Consider the following 21,147-nt stretch of genomic DNA (forward strand, 5'->3'; position numbering starts at 1 on the left):
TTAGACCCTCCCCTTAAAAAAAAAAAAACTATTTTATCCATACATTGTAAATAAAACCTATTCTATTAATATAAATTTCAATAACTGATTAAGTCATCTGTTTTAATATTTTTTGAAGGCCCCCGTCAGTCAAGGCTCTTGGATGTACTACTGCATGTGCTTGACATGGTAGAATATGGTGGACACGTTCTACCGCCAAAATTATGTAGTGTGTGCCCACCTACATATAAATACCACAAGTACTGCAGTCTAAGACAAACACCAAGCATAGGACCTGCATCTCATAATTCAAATTCAACCAATTTTCATTGACCCAGGCCTGGTACGAGAGCACTGTAGATGCTCAAATTTTAATACTCTCTTCACAACATTTGCAAAATAGTTTACTTCAGTTTCCACTGCAGTGCCTGAGGTGGTGACCATTCTGTGCAGTAAAATAGCATGTTGGCAATGGCCTTGTTCCCTTATAAAAACACAGCACTGATGTGCAGTATTGTCATAGATGTGAACCAAAATAGCTATAAAGAAATAATCACAAAAAATAATTCTAAAATCATCTTTATTTCTCAAACATAAAATTCAAAGAAAAAAGTGCAAATTTATCTTTGACTCACAACTACATTCTAAAATCGTCATTGCATGGAAAACTTACTGTAAACACGCAAATTTAAAAAAAGCTAAGCTAAGAGTGCAGCCAGGTTCAGGCATTTCCCTTTACACATCCATGAGACTCAAGATCATTTTAAGTTCCTTAGATATGGTAGGCTCATTTAAATAACAACTTCCCTTTGAGATTTAAAGAGGTGGTGCTAGATTTGTCAAGGTCAAGCCTGTGCTTTCCTGAGATTTTAATTGAAACAACATTGCTCAGTAAACTATAATTGATCATTTAGTACATAATTTTTACAACAATACTGGTCACGGATGACAAAACACACCCTTTACTCTTGTAGTTTGGTATACGCCACTTCCTGGTTCAAATTTCATAAGCGAAGAAGAGCTCTACAGTTAAAAGACTGAAGCACAATAATTGTATCCATTAAAAAACTTCACCTGGCATTAAAATCTGTAAGCAATCATTTTCGTTAACAGCACTGGCACTATTGATTGAAAGAGCCGTGGGGCTGAGAGAGACCCGCTCCTCAGAAACCTACAGTTTGGGGATTGGCATGGCCGCCACAGCGATGCTCTCGATGCTGCACTCGTCAGAGCCCCTGCGGATGCGGAAGAAGCCGTCCTCCCCCCAGCCGGTGCCCCAGCTGTTCTTCACTATCCAGTACTTCTGCCCAGTCTTATGGCACTTCCCGTAGCCCACCAGTAGCACCGCGTGATTGGTCAGCTCGAAGGGGTTGACCTCGTCCGTCAGGCCCGTGTGGTGGTAGATGCCCTCCTTGTAATGCATGAAGTCGGGGTACACTTCGAAGGCCACGCCCATGGGGCCATCCCTCACCAGCTCTGCCATCATGGCCGCCTCGTTGCACGCCCCGTAGAACCCGCCCACATAGTGGTACTCGGAGGTGTAGTGGCGCAGGCACCCTGGCTTCACATCGCAAGGGGAATTGGAGCCAATATAAGGGAAGCAACTCTCCTCAACGATGCCGAAGTCCTGGATATACTTCCCAATGAGATATGGGAACCCACCGTCGCAACCTGTTGGGGTGAGGGAAGGGCCGTTACAGACAACAGATGATACAGAATTCCGATTACTGCTAGTCCTGTTCACACACCCTCAACAAATTCACAGAAAGTGAGATACTCCTCCAGAATCCCTGCAACTAAACGTTCACAGCAACTGCTTTCACAGATTAAAACTCACAATAACTCTCCCATATGGTTACACAGAAGAAATACATTGGATCACTAACAATAAAATAAGTGCAGCGTAAAGCAAGTATAAATTGGGGAAAGTACTGTAAATAATGGAATATAATAAGTATTATGCTTCAGTCAGCTGGTATACCTCATCATCCAGGCTGTAGCATAATGTGTGTTTTAGGGAGCCTTAAGGCTCCATTTGTCCATTGTAAATAACTTTATAGAGAAGTTTTTGGAGTCCTGCATAAAATAGCCCTTTACATTTCCAAAATCAAGAGATGGTAGCTTTTAAAGATTCATAAAGAAAGTATCCAAGTGACTACTTCAACACTTATAGTCTTATTCCTCACAGTACATTCACTTGCCGGTTACAACAACAAATTAAACACTGCATGTAATATGGATTGTCCCATTATACCAATTCAGGGTCGCAGATGTAATGAAAACTGCAGACAGAATTTAAGGTTTACAATAAATAACACAATGGCTCTTGCCAACTTCACTGCTGCAATGGACTTTGACAATCCAATTAGCAAAGAGTATCAAGAATAGCAGAACTCTCCTGAATGGAAGAATTTCTTTAGATGTGGTGACAGGAATCTGAAATTATCTGAAAAATATAGAGGACAGCCACCCTTCCATAGTGGAGATATCTTTGGAAAATGTTTCATTAGTAAGCTTGCAAATCAAAAACTTTAAATAACACTGAGACGTGCCTTTGATCAAGATTATGAAGATCCATCCAATCAAACATTACACATCTGACATGGCACATTCATTTCCCAGTAATAATGCATGTGCAAGATTCATACAGAGGAATTTCCTATAAACAATATTTCTGTCAAAGTGTGTATTAAAATGGATGGCAGGGGCTGCTTTCTATACACAGCTGCATCAGGCAGTGTCACAGTGAAAACTCCTCCATTCCAACGCCAAAGCACACACAAACAGCAGACAGGGCATCCCACACAGGGGCCCCACATCCCTACACTTATATTCTGCAATGTCACTTCAGTTAAAATTTGTAACAGTATTCTTGTGCAGTCACATTGTTAATTGGGTTCCATATTCTCATGCCGCATCTACACCCTGGAGGCTTATAAAGTAATGTAAGTGAAGTATAATTATTTAGTCAGGCAAGGATTTGAAACCAGAACATTCTGGTTTTGAAAACAGGTCTTAAATGCAACAGCTTGTATCTTGGACCAACACCAAGAAATGTCACACCCTGGACACCACAAATGTCACGCATTCTTGGCAGCTCCATTCACAATCGATTTCCCCTCCACCAGACAGAAAAGAAACAACTGACAGAGGAGGGATTTGAAACAGGAACTCCACAACCGAGCAATGCTAGCAAAGCCATCTGTCACCTCTCCAGTACAGTAAAGAAATGACAGCTTTCTCTGAGTCTCACTGGATTCTGGAGAGGAGACCCAATTATGGAGTTCATAAATTAAACAGAAGTACCTGCAGCAAGGAGGGGGTACGAAGATAAAGCTATTAACCCCAAACTGAGGTCCAAGTGAGCGCAGGTTTACAGGTTCATTACCACTTACCATTCAGAGGCCCTTAATGGATGTCAAGGGATGTAATTATATGAATGAGTTTGGGAGGGGAATAAGGTGCTTTCAAACTAATGGACCAACCAATAATTAACCCTGAAGTGTCAGCCATACTGTAACAGGCAGTGGAAATCTGCTCTGTACTCACAAAATACATGCCAACCTCTGACACCACAGAGTCTGCTCGGGAAGAACCTGTCGGGACCCACGGCGCCAAGAGACCCACGGCTGAGATTCTGTGGTTTGACATCTTCATTAACTGATTTAATTACGTAGCCATCGTTTGTACCTCAGAAGTGGTCATGAGCCAGTGACGCGGACGCACAGGTACCTTGGGAGTACTGGGAGCAGGACACCACCTGCTGCGGGCTTAAGACGGGCGTCTGGGTGTTGTTGGTCCGGATGCGGATTCGAGCTTCCAGCATTCCCATAGTGGCAAAGGAGTAGCAGCTCCCACAGCCACCTGGAGATTAAATAAAAACGGCGGGGCGTTTTAAACACATATGACCAACAACTCGTTTTCAAAAGACCTTTTCTAGATTAGGAATATATGCACATTTCTTAATATTGAAGAAGAATCCTGATAGTTTGATCCCAATTTCTCTCAAACATGCAAGATTTCTGTAATTGCACTTCCACTGTACATAATGGATGACTTGAGCTGACATAATGGTGTAGTTTACCCATCAATATGTTCAGACTGCACCCCTGTTAAAGGATCATTGTACTTTGTTTCAGTGAACGTTACTGTACAAGGCAGCACTGCTCATTAACCAACAATCTTACACAGCATTTAAGCTGGGCTGTGATTATGACATTTGCACAACAGCGATTGGGGAGGGAGCAGACTGGTTTTTCTGTGTGAGGTATGAAGCGGGGGGGGGGGGGGGGTTCTTGTAGTCCCTCAGAGTGGATTTGTTCATTCTGAAAACAAAGCTAATTCAGGTCAGCAAGACTGAAATCTGTAAATATAAAACATGGGTCAAGCTCACTGCCTATTAACCAGTCATTACTGAAGGCCATGTTAAGTTCTATGCATGGGAACCTCTTAAGTCATCCACCTGTTAAAGGCAAAAAGCAACAAGAATCATTTAGCAAACTAATAGGGAGACCTTCAACAACAAACCACTTCCATCACTGACATTAACAAAAGGGATGTAGGTACGGTAGCGTTTACACACTAAATGTCAAAATAACCCAGCCCTTCCTAAAAGCATGAACCTGAAGAGTCAGACGAGCTCACAAGCCAACAGCCGTATGGAGAAACAGGCAGCATTTAGGCTGGTTCTGTAAAAAATAAAGCAGTTCTAATAGCTTCATTTATTGATGTCAGCCATGCGTCACACAACATAACACCTTTTAAGATGGTAGGACAGGGAGCCCCCACAGACATCTGCGATCGCATTACACAACTCTTACTTTCAACCGCCTCATACTGACTCCAGGTTCCTCACAAGTGTCAATCACTCAAGAGCTCCCAAGCAATGCAGTACGAATGTTCACTTTGGTCAAAGGCATGGTCCTTGTGTCCTTGCACCAGGGGTAGGGTGGTCGCACATGGTTCCTGACCTTATCAGCTCGATGCCGAAAGGCGATAATCTCTCAAAAACTGAGGGAACGCACCTAGTGCAGCTGTTGCCATGCCTGCAGACATGTGTGAGGGTCAGGGGCCAAAACACTTCAGTGTTGAGGATCAGAGCTGGTCTTCAGAGGTTGCCATTCACACATAGTTCTCAGCAGTACTGCGCATACTGTTACACTTCCACAAGTAACTGTGGGAAGGATCAAGCAGTTTCCTACACAGTCCACTACAATACAGGTACAGAAAGAGGGCAGTGTGAACACTCATTAGCACTGACTCCACCCAGACAACACTGCAGAGAATCTCCATACAGAACTTATTGTCCAAAAAATTTGCTCTCCATGAGACCCACCTTTCCACTTAAACCACAAGAAGCATCAGCCCCCTCTACTGGTGGGATTCAGTTATTGCACTGGGGTAAGAACCAATATTTAAACTCAATCTAATTTGTGTTCCTTTTCATTTCATGCAGGAGTGCCCAACCCTGCTCCTAGAGAACTACAGTCCTGAAGGTTTTCCTTTCAAACCTAATGTGGCATGCCTGATTCTACTAATTAGCAGCTCAACGAGGTGTGCTTGTTTAGGGTTGGAGTGAAAACCTACAGGATGGTAGATCTCCAGGAACAGGTTCTGGCAGCCATGATTTAATGGATACATAAGATTCTGCATTTTACAAGAGCTTAAAGCAATCTATTAATTTTCCTGACCAGCAAACCAGTGAGATAATTGCTTAAAGGTTCAAGCGAGTAACTGTACTTTAACCCCAAAATAGTGTTCCAACCATTTTTTCTAGAGATAAGTTTTTATTCCCCCTCAGGAAATTGCTCTATAAACATGAACTGTGTAATTTTCCTTTTCTTCACTCTTACATTTTTTCCCACCTGCATCTGGGGTGGGTGGGTGGGAGGGGGTGGGGGGTTAGTGACACTTTGTTCATCTCCCAGCTTGTGAAACAAGATAGTAAAAAGCCTGAAGTTAAAATGGCAGAATTGAAAATGTTACCACTATACAAGACAAAACCTTCAATCATGTACAAGTTAAGACCTTTTCACAGTGACAGCTGTATCCTTGTGAAGACATTGCTACTGAAGGATTAAATGACATGAAGCGTTAAATGACATGGATTGGTGATGGCTGTGTAACAAATGCACTGTAAATAGCCAATTTAATTGCGACTGACTCGAATCAGCTGTCAAACTTGGGTGTTCTTCCCAAAATAAAATCCTGTGATAAATATGTTCCCCATCAGGTGGAATATCACAGTGACCTTTAATAACAAAGTCTGTTCAATCTCTAAGGATTTTAAGCCTTTGAAGGCTGGAAACAAGGGGCCTCATTCACGAGACTTTTTAAAAATTCTTCTTACTTTTGTTCTGAAGAAACATTCCTGCGAAAAACCAATGTGGAATCCAAGAAACATGGGCAGACCTGTATGTTTGTGCATATCCCAGATGTGTCAGATGATCAATACCGATTGTGCGTTTGATGCGTGTGCCTGTTCATGTGATTAGCATAAGGAAAAGCCCTAGCAATCTCATAAAAGGCATGTTGACTTCAGGGATGAGTGTAAACATAAGCTATTCATCACTCTCTGCAAATATATCTGTGCAATCCCTAAAGGCACAGTCATCCAATCAATCCCAAAGTAGCAAACATGGCTTTGCTAAGTATTGGGATTGATTACATTATTTTTACTGAAACTTTGCCAAGATCACATAAAGCATCAGGGTCATTACTTCATGACTTGTCTTGGTCATAATAATAAGCGGTGATTCCCATACACTGGAGGCATCTCTTGTAGACTTATCTCATTCAGTATTCCGAAAAAAAGACACAAAGATGCATGAGGGATGTTATGGTCTACGATAGACTACAAAGCTATACACAATACAGAACAATTTTAAGTATTCAACTTAATGTGTAACATTTAATGTGTAATTCATATTTTTAAACATATTCTGTAATACATCACTGCAATCCACACCGTTAAACCAAAAATTACATAACTGACACATTATTTGTGCTAGTTTTAGAATGGCACCTACTTGCTCCAGCTATAACCTTTACATTTTTATAAATTAAAATGTATGACAGATTTTTTTAAAAAACAAGCACTGCTCTGGGATCATTAAGTTCAATAGAAACAGAGCCCATTGCTTGGATTCAAGGTCAAACAAAAGGTACCAATTACAAAGGGTGCATTTAAATGAGGTAAAATAAAAGGCAACCATATGTGAAGTTGGGGATTTACCTTGGTTGCGCACAGGGGTGAGGTAGTTGACACCATTGACGTTTCTCCAGTCCCAGTGCTCAGGCAATCCTGCAGCCAGCTTGGCCGCTTCAGCAGTTACAGGGGCAGGTTTTACACGGCTGGGAGGGAAGAGGACGGTTGACAAAGGCACAAGCACCGGACAATAACTGGCCTTTTGCAATTTTAAAGCACCACTGAGTGAATGGATTCTCTAACACTTTATTTGAACAATCACATCAAAAAATAAGCCAGCATTTTAAATAACAAGGAAATACAGGAAAACACAAAAACATAGGGAAAGGCTAAAGTCATATGAAATGCTATGTACAAAAAGTGCTGTTATTTCTACATGGTGAAACCAAAATGTATTAAAATACCCTTTAATAAAATCTGAGAATCTGCTATTTAAATACATGTGCATTGTTTGACTGCAAATCTAAAATTGTGGTGTACAGAGCCAAATTCCAAACATTATGGAGCTCACAGTACATAAACCTAGGAAGATTCATATTTGTTTAATCAAAATGAGCTTTTTCACCTGGGAATACGGGAGTCCCTTCCACCAGCTCTTCGAATGAGCTCCTCAATGGTGAAGCTTTCGTGCTCGCTGTAGGCAGTTGCCTTCCAGGACGTCTGAACAGCGTTGATTGTGCGCACAAAGTCATGGTTGTGTTTGTAGGGACGCTGAAAGAGCCTGTCATTTTGGGTGAAACACACCTCTTTAGGAAAGGTATTACTAAGTCATAAAATTAAGGGAGACATTTTTTTAAAAGGATGTAAAGATGGGGGCAAGTATTGTCAAGACCAAGGAAGTTGTGAAAGATCTTCAAATTCAATCAAAATGGAGAACTTGTGATAACTGTGATATAATGAATACAAAGAGGATTACCATACAAGCACTCCAAGCAAAAAACTCACAAGCTCTGTTTGAAATCTGGATGATTGCTGACGGAAGTTCTCCGGGGAACCGCAGTAACCTTCTTTCCCACAAAACAGGCCCAGTTGTTTCCCAGAACGTCGTGGACCCACCCTGGTAGAGTCTGGTCACAGTAGCTGGTCACTTCTGAACCTTCCTGCTTGTACTGTGTTGGACACAGAATACTGGCAGTGAAATAACATTTATTTTTGGAGAATGAGGACAATAACCATGTGCATTTGGGGCACTAGAATTATAACTGATGAGTCGATGTCTGAACATACAAGGAGACCGCACACATTTCAATCTTAAGCATACTACCATAGTAGCTAAATAGTAGCTAAACCTGTAATTTGAGAACATTAAAAGTAACACTCGTTTTATGCTAACGCATCCAAGTTCCTGCTGTACGGAGTAGAATACTCAAAGGTTAACCTTTCCTCCCTCTCTCAATCTGCGAAACACGCTCATAAATTTTTATTTGCAAAAAGAGATGTGAAGACTAGGGGAATATCAATCATAAGAATATGCAAGATGAAAACGACTGAAACGAAACAGGAAGTAAGAGCCAAACGTCCATCAACCTTGAAAAAACCGAACCACTTGTAATCGGTCAAAACCACTTCGAAGCCCTGGTTGTAGATGAGAGTGAAAAATCCCGTGTTCCCCAGGTCGTCAGAGGCCACGGACAGCTTCTGAAGATTAACTGTGACAGTTTTCACAGAAGGTCCTGTAGGAAACACATGCGGAGACAGTGTCCATGTAAGCTATAGTTCAAATTCAATATTTTACGGGTAAGTATAGCTACACTGCAGACTTCAGTTTAACCAAACACAAGAAAGATAGGCTTGGCCTTTCGCAGTGGTATATAGTTAGTTAACACGTGATGTACATGCTTAAAATTTGGTAACGTATTGGGTGTCTAACAGTGGTAACTTGGCTATCTACGACAACACCAAAGTTTCAATAGGCTAAACGCAATACAGATTGTACTTACCCATCGTTGTGCAGTTTATGCCCCGATCACGCCCACCTTCGGAAACCTGGAATATCCAGGTTCCCACCAAATCCTCATATGTGCAGTTAGCTGGGGTGTCACAAAGTGCGCGTTCCACCCCGAACATAAATATCCACCACAACGCCAATTTCCCCTTCATTATAAACGGGCAGCGACTCCGTACAGCCTTGGTATAAAAATACGAAACTCACGATTAGCAAAAAATGTTTTGACTACAAAGCCTGGTGTATTATCTGACCAAGAACAAGTTAGCTGGTACTTACAATATCAACAGTAATTTAAGGGTCTTCTCACTTCAGTGTCCTCCCCCTCAAAGACACTCGTTAACTGCTACAAAGTTCCCGTTTGTCATATGACTTGCAGCAGTTACCACGTGATTGAATGTGAAACTGCAGCGATGTTAAGATTATGAGGAAATAACTTTTAAATGTAGGGTCTCATTCATACAGTACATTGTTACACCTCACCTATATTGTTTTTTTAATTATGAATGGTATTTTTAGGGCTTTGAAACCTGCACATTTAAAGTGTCAAATGGCCTCGTGGAAGAAGACATCATTTAAATGATCAGCTGATCAAAGCTTACACTGCAGAAAGGATGTGTGTATACTTGGTTGTCAAGTTTATTTTACAAAATGTACAGGTTCTTGTATATTTACAACTTTAAATAAATATAGATTGTAAAATACATAGATAGACAAATTGATAGACAGGGCATTTCATTACTAACATACTTTTATACCAAGAAACATACTGTCATTTACACTAACGAAAGGGGGAGGGGAATGAATAAATAAATACAGATAAAAATTACTAATATTTAGGCCTACTGATAAAGTATTGAATATTATAAACCTATCTAGACAAATGTTTGCCCCATTATCGTTCTGTATATCTGTGGACCAGATCAAACTGAACTGGAGCTTATTACAGCATGCATTGGCTGAGAGGCAAGAATACACCCTGGACAGGTCGCCAATCTATCGCAGGGCACACACACCATTCACTCACCACTCATTCACACACTCATATCTGTGGGCAATTTAGAGTCTCCAATTAGCCTACCTGCATGTCTTTGGACTGTGGGAGGGAACCAGAGTACCCGGAGGAAACCCACGCAGACACAGGGAGAACATGCAAACTCCACACAGAAAGACCCAGGCCAGGATTCAAACCCAGGAACACATTGGGCAACAGTGCTACCCACTGCACTACCGTGCCACCCATTATTATTATTATTATTATTCATTCATTCTGTGCTTTTTAATACCCTGATGCACTGGGTGCACATAATTGTTCTAACATATAGTGTAGTCATTGTTACCATTTTTAAGTATAACACAGCTGAATTGAATAATATTTCCACTATTTCACGTGACTCATAAACTTTGAAGGACCACATTCTAATCAGATGGTAAGACGAACAAGACCTGGTCAAAACCTAGTATATGGCTGGACCTCTCCGGCCGACCAATGGCGTAACTTCATAACTCGGGCAACCAATGGTGTGACTTCATCACTCACTCAGTCAAAGACATTCGCGTTTGTAGGGCTGGCCCCACTGTTGCGGTCCAGCCAAAAAACATAAGGTCAAGTTACAGGAAATAATTTAGGCAACACTGGGTAGCACTGCTTTTAAATAGAGCTTGTTTAATTTGTGTGAGCTAAGATAGCCAATATTGTTTGTTGTAACTTGGCCTCATTTTGATATCAGTACTTTTACCGGCAAGCCGATTCAAGTTTTAATAAATTAGTAATAGGCAGTGCTTTGTATGCATAACTTAGCAAATGTGTTTTTGTTGAGATAACATTATCATACTCGGTCATACTTAAAAACATAAAACCGCCTCCTCATAAATGCTGGCAGTGGGGGCACACCTTTTATCTTAATTTCTGAGGAGCTTCGAACCACATGTCAGGTTTATCAACTAACTGAAGCCAACTGATGATTCTTTTAACAGGAAAAATATTGCACACTGTTTATTAGGTCAAAATAATTGCGCCTACTTCTGTATGATAATGGTCGTTTGCCAGAAAAACTCCTGCAGCTGTGTTTGAATGCCTTGCAGTTCTACCACGATTATATTTATGGTACTTATTTAGTTGTTTCAAGTAATTAAACACCCACGGTGGAAAGTCAATTAAACCCAATTGTGAAATCGGAAATTAAGCATGAGAATCCCATCAATAAAGGAATGCAATACAAATAAAAAGAATAAAAATGTTTACTCTCTGTTGGTACAGTAGGACATGGAACAATAAAATCTCAGTGGTATGTTTGCTCAAAATGACAGCACTCCATTGTTGATACATAGGCTTAAAGAACCGCTGTTATACCACTCTGTAGCCTGGAGGTAAAATTGGATTTTGTAGAAGAGTCTTGGGACAAAGACTGCAATTACTGAGGCTATGCAAAGAGCATGAATCATCACCCCCCACAGACTATAATCAATCCGCTGAACGAGAGTAATGAGGAATTAGTCATGTTGTTTTTATTACTCTTCATTAGTGTCCTGAACTTCTGCATGTGTGGCTTTTTGGCAACATAAATCTGAAAAAAGCTGCAGTTCTATAAACCTCCGTTTGTAACATATTCTGTAACAAATAAATGTGTGTGTGTGTGTTTGTGTGTCTGTGTGTGTGTGTGTGTGTTACAGATACAAAAAAGGTCTCTTTACAGTGACAACCTGAGAAGTGGGTATAGGGAACACAAGGAGTTGTGGCAGTAAATCACATGTAAAGAGATGACAATAGAGCACACTTGAATTTTCTCAGGATCGTTCAGAGGACAATACGCATTGTTAATCTTTCTACAGTTTATTCCACAGATAAATAAGATGTTTTACATCTCAGTCACAAAGATGCTGTTCACAGAGAAGCTGGTTCTCTGTTTGTGAGCCTGTGCCAAAGATGTACAGCTGTGTCAAGACCACGGTTCACTCTCTCATTACTGCCGTTCATTCACGCATTACCACAGTTTCATTATTGCCGTTTTGCACTGACTTGCTGGAACCGAGCCAGGCCTGGCTGTCAAGTTTACTGGATTTTGCTGGGAGACCATACAAGAAGGTTTCTTTAAAAACATTACCATGACTACCAAAGAAGCCCACTTTTGTCCTCTCTAACAGAAATGTGTTAATGGATCACAGCTTGCACATCGACAAGAAATAGTTAATTTCATGCAACATGCTAAATCCTCATTCAACGTGTAGAGGTCCTATGCTCAATTATTTCACAGTTTAAAACTGAAAATGTAGGTGGTGGACAGACACTGAAGAAATTGCCTGTTTTTAAACATATTCTCTTGTATAATAAAAGGGGTATTAACATTTGTCATTGTGGTACACATGGCATGCCTTGGATACCAAAGGATCAACATGTACTGGGTGAAAACCACAAGAGTGCTGGCAATTTTGTGCTTACAAGATCAGTTCTTTAAAAAAAAAAACCTTGAGGTTACTTATGACTGTGATTTTCCTGATGAGACAAACAAAAAACGGTCTTCGATGGAAGATATTTTAACCAAGATTTTTTTCCCCAGACACACTCTTCAAAGCAAGCGCTGCCAGTGCACTAGCTGGGCTGTACAGCCATTACATTGGAGAACACTTCACGTTGACCAGAGGAGTTGCACTTGTGGGATGAAACCCGCTAATCTGTATCTGTACTTTTCAGCCACTGATGCACTGCCTTGCAAAGGTTCCATACACAGTTTGAATTTGACAGCAGACAGTGGAGTGCAGTGCTATACTGAGACTCAGCGTCTTACCAGGAGTGCATTAGCTGCCCAGCTGCTCGTAAGAGCACTCTTAAAGAGAGAGCAAGCCTGTCTTCACCAGAAAGTGCGATCTCTGTTGATCAACAGATTGTCCCATTCTCAGCACAGTGTGCTGCTAGGCAATTTTCTCAAAAAAAGAAAATCCTTAGATGGCCTTGTGCTAGATATGTGATTAGGATAAAATACACAGTTATATATACAGAATTAAGAAATTTAGGGTATCATGAGCAGTCATTGTTGTATTGTTTTATTGTATATACATATCTATATATTTCCAAGTGCTCATCAAGAGTGTCCAATGATAATATATATTACTTCTTACTACTTCATAACCTGTCTCTTTTAATCTCAGTATTAATATATAAGATTATCATGGTAGTCCAAAAAGGCTGCAGGTCTTTGTGTCTACTGCAGGACACATGAAAATAACACAAATTAAAATGACAATTGTTTTCTTTGTTTTTGTTTGGGGGGTTCACCTCAAATGGAGAGGAAAATAAAAAAAGTAAACTTTAAAACTGCATTTTAGCCTCAGGATGATACATACAAATTAAAATATAGTCTAGCAAAAGGATTTAGGGCAGCCAGAAGCACGAATGCATTCAAGCATATTTTTTCAGAAATGACACAAGCAGACAAGATGTGAGAGACAAAAGAGTAGATTCAAAGCCGGGAGAAAATGAGATTAAAAGAAAACAAAGATAGCATTCAAGCATTGTTTACAGTCCTGTTATTCATTGTTAATATGACATGCCACCCTGTCTCTAATATGCTTAATGGAATGACTGGAATTAGTTTATATTATAATTAGTTCATGCATTATATTTATGTAGAATGCACCCTTGTAGCCTGCTTCCTGTACTGTATGTCTTGCAGGTTTTTTGCATAAACTGGCTTGATAAAGCCTCTTTCAGAATGCTATTAGTTGATCAATAGAGTGAGACAAAATTCCGTTCTGCTTTTCAGACATTTAAAAAAAAAAAATTATTTACAGTATGTAAATAAATGGCAGCTAAATTTGACTTGCAAAGTACTCAGAGAATGGGGGTTGACTCTGAATAAAGGATGCTTTGCATTTGTTTGTTGTTTTAGCCTGTGTTCTGGATAAGAGATGGCTTTGGCTCTGTAAAGCGGTAGAGCAAATGTGCAGCAGCTCCAGTTGTAACTACGGGAAGAATACCGCAGTAGTTCATAAGACGTGTTAGAGCTCACATATTATCTTTATGCCTGGCTACTGAAGAATGCCTGGCCCCAAATATAAGCAGGCTGCCTTATATATAACCTCTGTCTGTGTGTGTGTATGTATATATATATATATATATATATATGTGTGTGTGTGTGTGTGTGTGTGTTTACATGTTTACCAACTGGGATTGATTTAATTTGACCATAAATGTTTATGCAGGGAGCGTTCGACACCAGACAAATCATTTGTATTATGTTTTTGTTAGGTCCTATTTTGAGATTTAAAGCCACTCTTGGCTGTTGTAGGACTGGCTATTGCTATAAACCAATGGTGAGCGAGACCAATTGTAATACCACGGTCTGTGGATCATATTTTTTCAGGACAGCTCTGAAGATCCCAGCTTGACCTCATAGAGTTTGGCCCAGGTTACATAAATACAGCTATGGTATGTGAAAGTATTTTATTTATTATTATTTTTCATTGGCCAACTAACTGGTTTTAGCTAAATATCTAATAAGTTCATCTGTGACAGATAAAGACTTTTCTTGTATCTCAAAATGAAACCTTTTTCTGTGATCTACTCTACCAGTGAACCAACTTGCTGTATACTACAGTACCAATGAGCTATTTGAACCTGGGTAATTCACATGAAATCTGCATACACACTGGCCCTCCACGATTGATTAGCTCTAGTTAGCAATGGGCCTGGTTAAATTACTGAAGAAAGCTGACATTTTTTAATTCTTATAAATTCTCTTTGCAGCATTTATTACACAAGTAATAATAGATTCCACCACCCACAGGCCAATAGTAGTTCAATAGTTTTAGATATAACAATAGGAATTATAAAATGAAAAAACATCAGATATTAATTCCAGGTTTTTAATAATGTTCAAAAAGTACTTTGTAGTACAATAACACAATGGTCCGTCAATGTAAGAAAACTCAAACAATGAAATATGTGTCTAAACAGCAATAATCTTTTTCATTTCTCACATTTACAAAGCAGAAACTATTAAAATGTCAACAAATAGTAATAAAAATCTCTTCCAGCTTCACGGCAATAATATCATATTACATTCTAAAGTTCTGTGAGTCAGAAAAGCAGCAAAAAAACAAAAACAAATAAAAAGTACATTGCAAAAAAATGGAAACAATTATCAAATGTCAGAAACATAAAAAATGAAAGCACTTGTGACAGTTCATACAGATTCAACAGTTGGCACATAGTGGAACGGGATTTAGTAATATACATCACCCTCTCCATAATTCTTTATTTCTGTATTGAACCATAAAATCACTCTCAAAAATGTACACTTTGCAGATACTGTATTTTGCTTTAAAAATTCCTTTTGGACCCTATTTTCGGGAGAGCACACATTTGTTTTGATTTTGGACATTTTTTTGAAGTCAAGTTACTGTGTTAGTGACAGATTACAGAAATTTACAGTTATGAATGATCTTAAAATGCCTCTAGCTAAATGTAAACATAGATGTAAATTTAAGAAAAATTCATATCACTGATTCTTTTTCCACTGCAAAAATAACAAATACTATTTTAAATAGCAATATAATTTATCTCTCTACAAAACATATTTGTTTAGTCCCAAATTTTAAGAAATGAAAGAAACACTAACACTGATCATATTTAAAATAGGCAATTTATAATTGAGATCAATCTTATCCATCTTGCTCATTTTAAAATAAATAAGATTTTAAGTGTAATCACAAAATGAAATATTTTTTTGCAGTGCACAAAATTACTTCTATGAAGGACACATATCATTGCACTTTTATTGACCACTTTCACAATACTTCAGTCCATATGCCTCAAAACAAAACAATGTCATGTGACTGCAGCGTAGTTTAACTTATGCCTTTAGTAAGTCTAAAAGCCTTCTTTGCTTCAGTCAGTCGCTCATTTCTACTGTGTTTTGAATGAGCCGATATCGAGCATGTGCCAGCTGGTACATGACTTAGCTTGTGAAGGATAATCTTCACACACATTTATTTTCACATCAGGGGGAAAGTTTTATGTCTCCCACATTGTAAACGTACAAAAATAGGGTCCGTAATTTTCTAAATATTTAATTTCACAGAACATCTCTCTAGTATCTAGTTTTAGTGTTTTTTTTATTATTATGCTAGGAAAGATGAAGCCATATGCACAGTAACTGAACAATACATATCACTACACTACCGTTCACATCTGAAAACAGTACCATTGTGCCTTGGCACTGACCTAATTGTATTTTTAGAAGCATTGAGGGGGAAAAAGACAATATAAACATTGTTATTTTTGTGTTGAGAGTACTTCAGTGTTTCAGAATCACACCTGAAATACATTCCCTTATTTTTTGTGTTGTACAGTTTTGCATTCAAAAGGTCATCTTGCCAGATGCATTGTGTATTGCACAATGTTTGAGAACGTTATGAAAATAATAAATGTAATAAACCAAATAATCTTGCGGTTCATAATTATGCTCAATAACAGCTAACTATTTACTGTTATATGAGTTTATGAAAAGGCATAAAGACATTTCATGTTTGCCTACCCATTAGATATACACACATAATATTTAAATATACCCAGGGTGCCCTTAAACTGGAAGGTTTTCACAGTCTTAAGAGTTTTAAATACACATGAATTCATTCTGCAAAAGCACAGAGGAAATAAGATTCAGCAGTATAGTTTTGGTCACTTCATCAGCAAGTTTTACTTCAGAAAAGCCTTAAACTTAAGAGTATTTCCTCATGGCTGGTTTTAACTGTATCTACATCTTTAAATTTCTTCTTGGCTGTGGGCATCTCATTTCATCTATTAAACAAATACAAGAATAATATCTTGCCATATAATGGTCATGAAAATGAAAAAGTCTAACAGCTCAACTATGATATTGTAGGAGCATGTTTTTCTTTTGTACATGTGTTTTGTGTATGTGTATATTTATATTTTTTGTTCTTAGTATTGCTTTATGTTTCAAAATCTGGAATATTATATAAAAAATAATACCCAAAACAATAAAAACATTTTCTACTTCTGATTTTATGAAAACACTTAAAACCCCACCTCCCTCCTTTTTGGCACAAATATTTATGTTTATATATTTTATATTTTACCATTGAACAACTGCATTTTTCCACATTCATTTAAACACAATTATACATGTAGGTATAGTTATTATGATACGATCATTTAAAAAAGATGTTTGTTGAAGTTTGTGTAAAATCTTTTTGCATTTTTAAATTTTCTGTAATGAATCTGGGATTGCCTTCATTGCAAATTAAAATAATAATTTTAGCATGCCCTTATATACAACAGATATATGCTATGCTAAATAGAAAATAAATTTTGTACTTATTGGCATCTTGGTGAACAGACAGTAGTAATCATAATTTTGTAGTAAATCAAGTTATGCTCTTTGACATTTGTATTAATTACAGCTGTGTTTTTATGTTTTCATCAATTTCATCTTGATATTTGCTATTTTAGGGTCACCCTCTGTATTCAGAGCTGAAAGGGGGTAGAAAGTGTACCAGCACTGCAGGATAATATGCATTTCAAATACATAAGAGCCCTTATTATATGGGGGAAATACCATGAGTGAAACAAGAATCAGTTGGCCTTTAATAACCCACAACAATATTAACATTAAATGATTGATGGTTGATGTTTTAATATGAAATATGCTGCCATAAATTTACCATTTTTCACTCAAATAAGAAATTCACTTTGTTAAACTAACGTTTAAACACTTTCAGTTTTAAACATTGAATCAGTACAGTACAGTACAGTCTGAGTAAATGCTAACGTCAGTCACTTCAGATCTATGTAGACCACTTTATCCTATGGACAACCCTTTCCCAAACACTCAAGAGGTACAAGATCATTTTGGTCCCACGTCTTTCGAGAATTACAGTGTACATTCAAAATCATGAAGAGTCTGGTCTGGAAAAAAAATAAATACAAAGAAATAACAATATAAAGTCATAAAGAAAGAAATATTAGAAGAAAAAAGCTTCATATGACAAATGCGATTTTATATGTACACTTTTTCTTGGTAGTCAAACTAAGCACTTCGTAGTAACATGTCTAACTTTCCATCAAGGACCAAATTCCTTTATATTTACAGTGTAGCCCAGGCAGACCAGATGGACTGTTCTGTGGCATGGTCTAGGCACCCACGCCACACAGCTCCCACGGACGGTATCATTTCCCTCAGCCTTTCCTTTCTTCAGGCCCTCCAAGCAAAGCCAACACTATGGAGGTGTGGGTCCTCAGGGAATGGATGCCCACAGATGCCTGATTCTAAAACTGTTCTAATTATTTGAAAGCCGTGTTTGTGTAAGGCCACTACCAAATGAAAACCAATCTAACTCAAAAAGACTCCAAAGGATTGGAACTCAAACCATTTTTTAAATCTTCTTCCAAACCATTCTGTTTCCTCAGTAGCTTCATCAGTTGGATCGGTCACCGCTGTCTATCTCCTCTACTTTATACTTCAGCTACCAAAACTATTGTAAACATAGAAGACACAGTAGGCGCGTTGCTCTCGTAGTTGTCAGGCGCTGTCATCATCGCACTGTCACATTTTGCCAACATTTGTTCACAGGGGGTTTTCTTCTTCCCCAACCCCTACCCCCCCCCACCCCACCCTTTACCTGTCTGTGCTCTTCACAAGGATGAGGAGCTCTGGCTGTAGTCTCGCAGCACCAGTCTGTCATACTTGGGGGAGGACGGGATGCAGAGGGCGGACTCGGACACAGGCGACGTGGGTGAGGCGCTGCCCGAATCGACGGAATCCCTGAAAGGCGAGGGTGGCGTGAGGGCCACCAGCTCCTCCAGGTCGGTCTTGGCGGCCGAGGACTCCGAGGTTGCGTCCTTGACGGTGGCAGAGGACATTTTGTCGACGGCCTGAGGGCAGGCGCCGTCCTCCAGGGCAGGCATGGGCTGCACCTCGGCGAAGGTGGTCATGGTGGTGGGCAGCTGGATCTCGCGGGGGATGAGGAAGGGCGGGGGGCAGGGGTCGGAGGCAGCCCCGGCCCCTGAGGGGCCCGGGAGGAGCATCATGCTGTTGAGTTCACTGATGTTGGCGGTGAAGCGGTTGACCACGCAGCTGATCTGGTCCATGAGGGAGCCCTGGGAGGAGCCGCTGTGCTGGGGCTGCTCGTTCAGGTAGGTGGGCACCGCCGGGTCCTCGTGGGCGCAGACCAGGGAGGCGGCGCGCTGGCTCACCGTGCTGATGGGTGAGGGCGTCTGCGGCCGGTACGTCACCGGGTAGTGCTCCTCCGCCTCCGCGACCTCGTACAGCATCTTGGCTCCGGACTCGGGTGTGATGTCGCCTCCGTAGCGGCTTTCCGAGGTCTTGGAGAAGGGTTTGATCACGGCCGTTTGGTTGCTCTCTCTCTTCTTGATGTGGAAGGACAGTCGTTTCCACAGATGGTTTCCTCGGCTGCCTCTTTCATTCTGCGCCCAGGTGACTGACTTTCCGTTTGAGCTGTGTGAGAACAAACACCACGACATCATTAAAACATCCCAGACATCCCAAAAGAAACAGTGCCGTGTCGCACAGTAACAACAAATTGCCCCAATGATACACAAGACATCACGCTGGCATACACATATTAACTCCTGAACGCACAATGTGAATTCAACAAGCAGGGAGTGTAAGATTGGGGTCTCGCACCTGAGAAGGTGCTCTGGAGTTGGGAGGGGAGCTGGTGAGGAGGTTACAGTTCTGAAGTACAGAGGATAACTCTCCATGGGCATTGTGAGGAGGTTAATGAGACTCAGCAGTTTTAATTAATCCCTTAATTAAGTCTGTGATTTTATCACATTGTCAAGACAGGGTAATAGAGAATTCTTGGAAACCATAAGCACTTTGTGCTCAGAAGACCAGTGCTTCTCCAGCCCCAACTGCCCTTCAGATACACACCGCTGCACATTTCAGAATTGGTCCATGCAGTCCACTGTTATTTCAATAGCTAAAATTGCACATGTTGCATTCTGAATACAAGGGCCAGTATGACATTTAACTCTTCATAGTCTCTGTCCTAGTACACGTAAAAAGAGAAAACAATGCCATTGGGGGAAAAGGACGATAACCATAGATCCATATGGTTGCTTGAGGAAAACACTGAGATAAACTGAATAACAAAATAATAATAACAACAATGACAGCAACAACCCAAATAATAACAAATGCACATTATCATGATAGCTCTGTACATGTTCAAGTGAAAAATGCTAGCTGGAAATGAAAGCATTATCACATGTAATATGTTGTAAAAAATCATGAAATAACAAAAAGCTAATGTTAGGCATAGTATGATACTTTGGGGGGGGAAAGCACACTTAAATGGTATTGTAGTAATAGCTGCAGGGATGTTACCGAAAGAGTGCTGCCCCCTAATGGCTGGAGGTTGGCTCTACAGTACGGTTTCTTTGGGGCAGACAGCTGTGCAGGTGGCACAATAAGACACCAAATCCTCAGCCTGGTTTCCTATGTACCCAACTGTCAGGAATCAGGATTGAGGCATACAAGTCCCTACAGGAAGTCTAGCACAAATGCCAAAGCCCTGTGTTTGCTCTCACACTCGATTTTTGTGTGTGTGAAACTGGGTAAACGTCTGTTCAGTGATGAAACCAAAAGACAACATTGCATCCTGCACATATAAACTTTGCAATGCCTGACGGCATTCCGGGAAGGGTCCATTTCTTCATATTCAGAAGGAAATGTTCTGGCAAAAGAAGGGTAGAACGAACTCCTGCTACTATTGTAACTACATTTGATAAACATAGCTAATTTACTTTATGCACTGCCCCACCAAATAACTTCTTATGGATTTTAATGCCTACAGATTTAAAATTATTTTCAACTACAAAAATAGTCTGTATACATGGTATGGTATAGTGCTTTTTGCATTCTTAGTTTAACTGTTTAACAAAGGTCATGTTTGAAAGAGGAAGCTGAATGAAGCACTATTGTTTATGCTATGTTATTGCTCTTGTTTGTTATTTTTGTAGTGTCTTGTA

The 21,147-nt window shown here is 39.8% G+C and overlaps 2 protein-coding genes across 2 annotated transcripts in view; both read right to left on the bottom strand.

Moving 5' to 3' along the window:
• Window positions 1–542: 542 nt before the first annotated feature.
• ctsc (cathepsin C) lies at window positions 543–9,563 on the bottom strand. Its single transcript, XM_064301486.1, has 8 exons — window positions 9,411–9,563; window positions 9,127–9,313; window positions 8,714–8,859; window positions 8,132–8,295; window positions 7,752–7,907; window positions 7,214–7,332; window positions 3,712–3,843; window positions 543–1,650 (listed from the first exon to the last, which is right to left on the bottom strand). The coding sequence occupies exons 2-8, from the start codon at window positions 9,284–9,286 to the stop codon at window positions 1,151–1,153; spliced, it is 1,377 nt and encodes a 458-aa protein (XP_064157556.1). The 5' UTR covers window positions 9,287–9,313; window positions 9,411–9,563; the 3' UTR covers window positions 543–1,150.
• A 5,416-nt stretch (window positions 9,564–14,979) lies between these two features.
• grm5b (glutamate receptor, metabotropic 5b) overlaps window positions 14,980–21,147 on the bottom strand; it is a 73,184-nt gene continuing 67,016 nt past the window's right edge. The window contains exon 9 of the mRNA XM_064302345.1: window positions 14,980–19,609. Within this exon, the coding sequence (XP_064158415.1) occupies window positions 18,787–19,609 (823 nt within the window). The 3' untranslated portion in view covers window positions 14,980–18,786. The remainder of the gene's footprint in view (window positions 19,610–21,147) is intronic.

The sequence above is a fragment of the Anguilla rostrata genome, chromosome 12, assembly GCF_018555375.3.
Source record: "Anguilla rostrata isolate EN2019 chromosome 12, ASM1855537v3, whole genome shotgun sequence".
NCBI classification, from domain to species: Eukaryota; Metazoa; Chordata; class Actinopteri; order Anguilliformes; family Anguillidae; genus Anguilla; species Anguilla rostrata.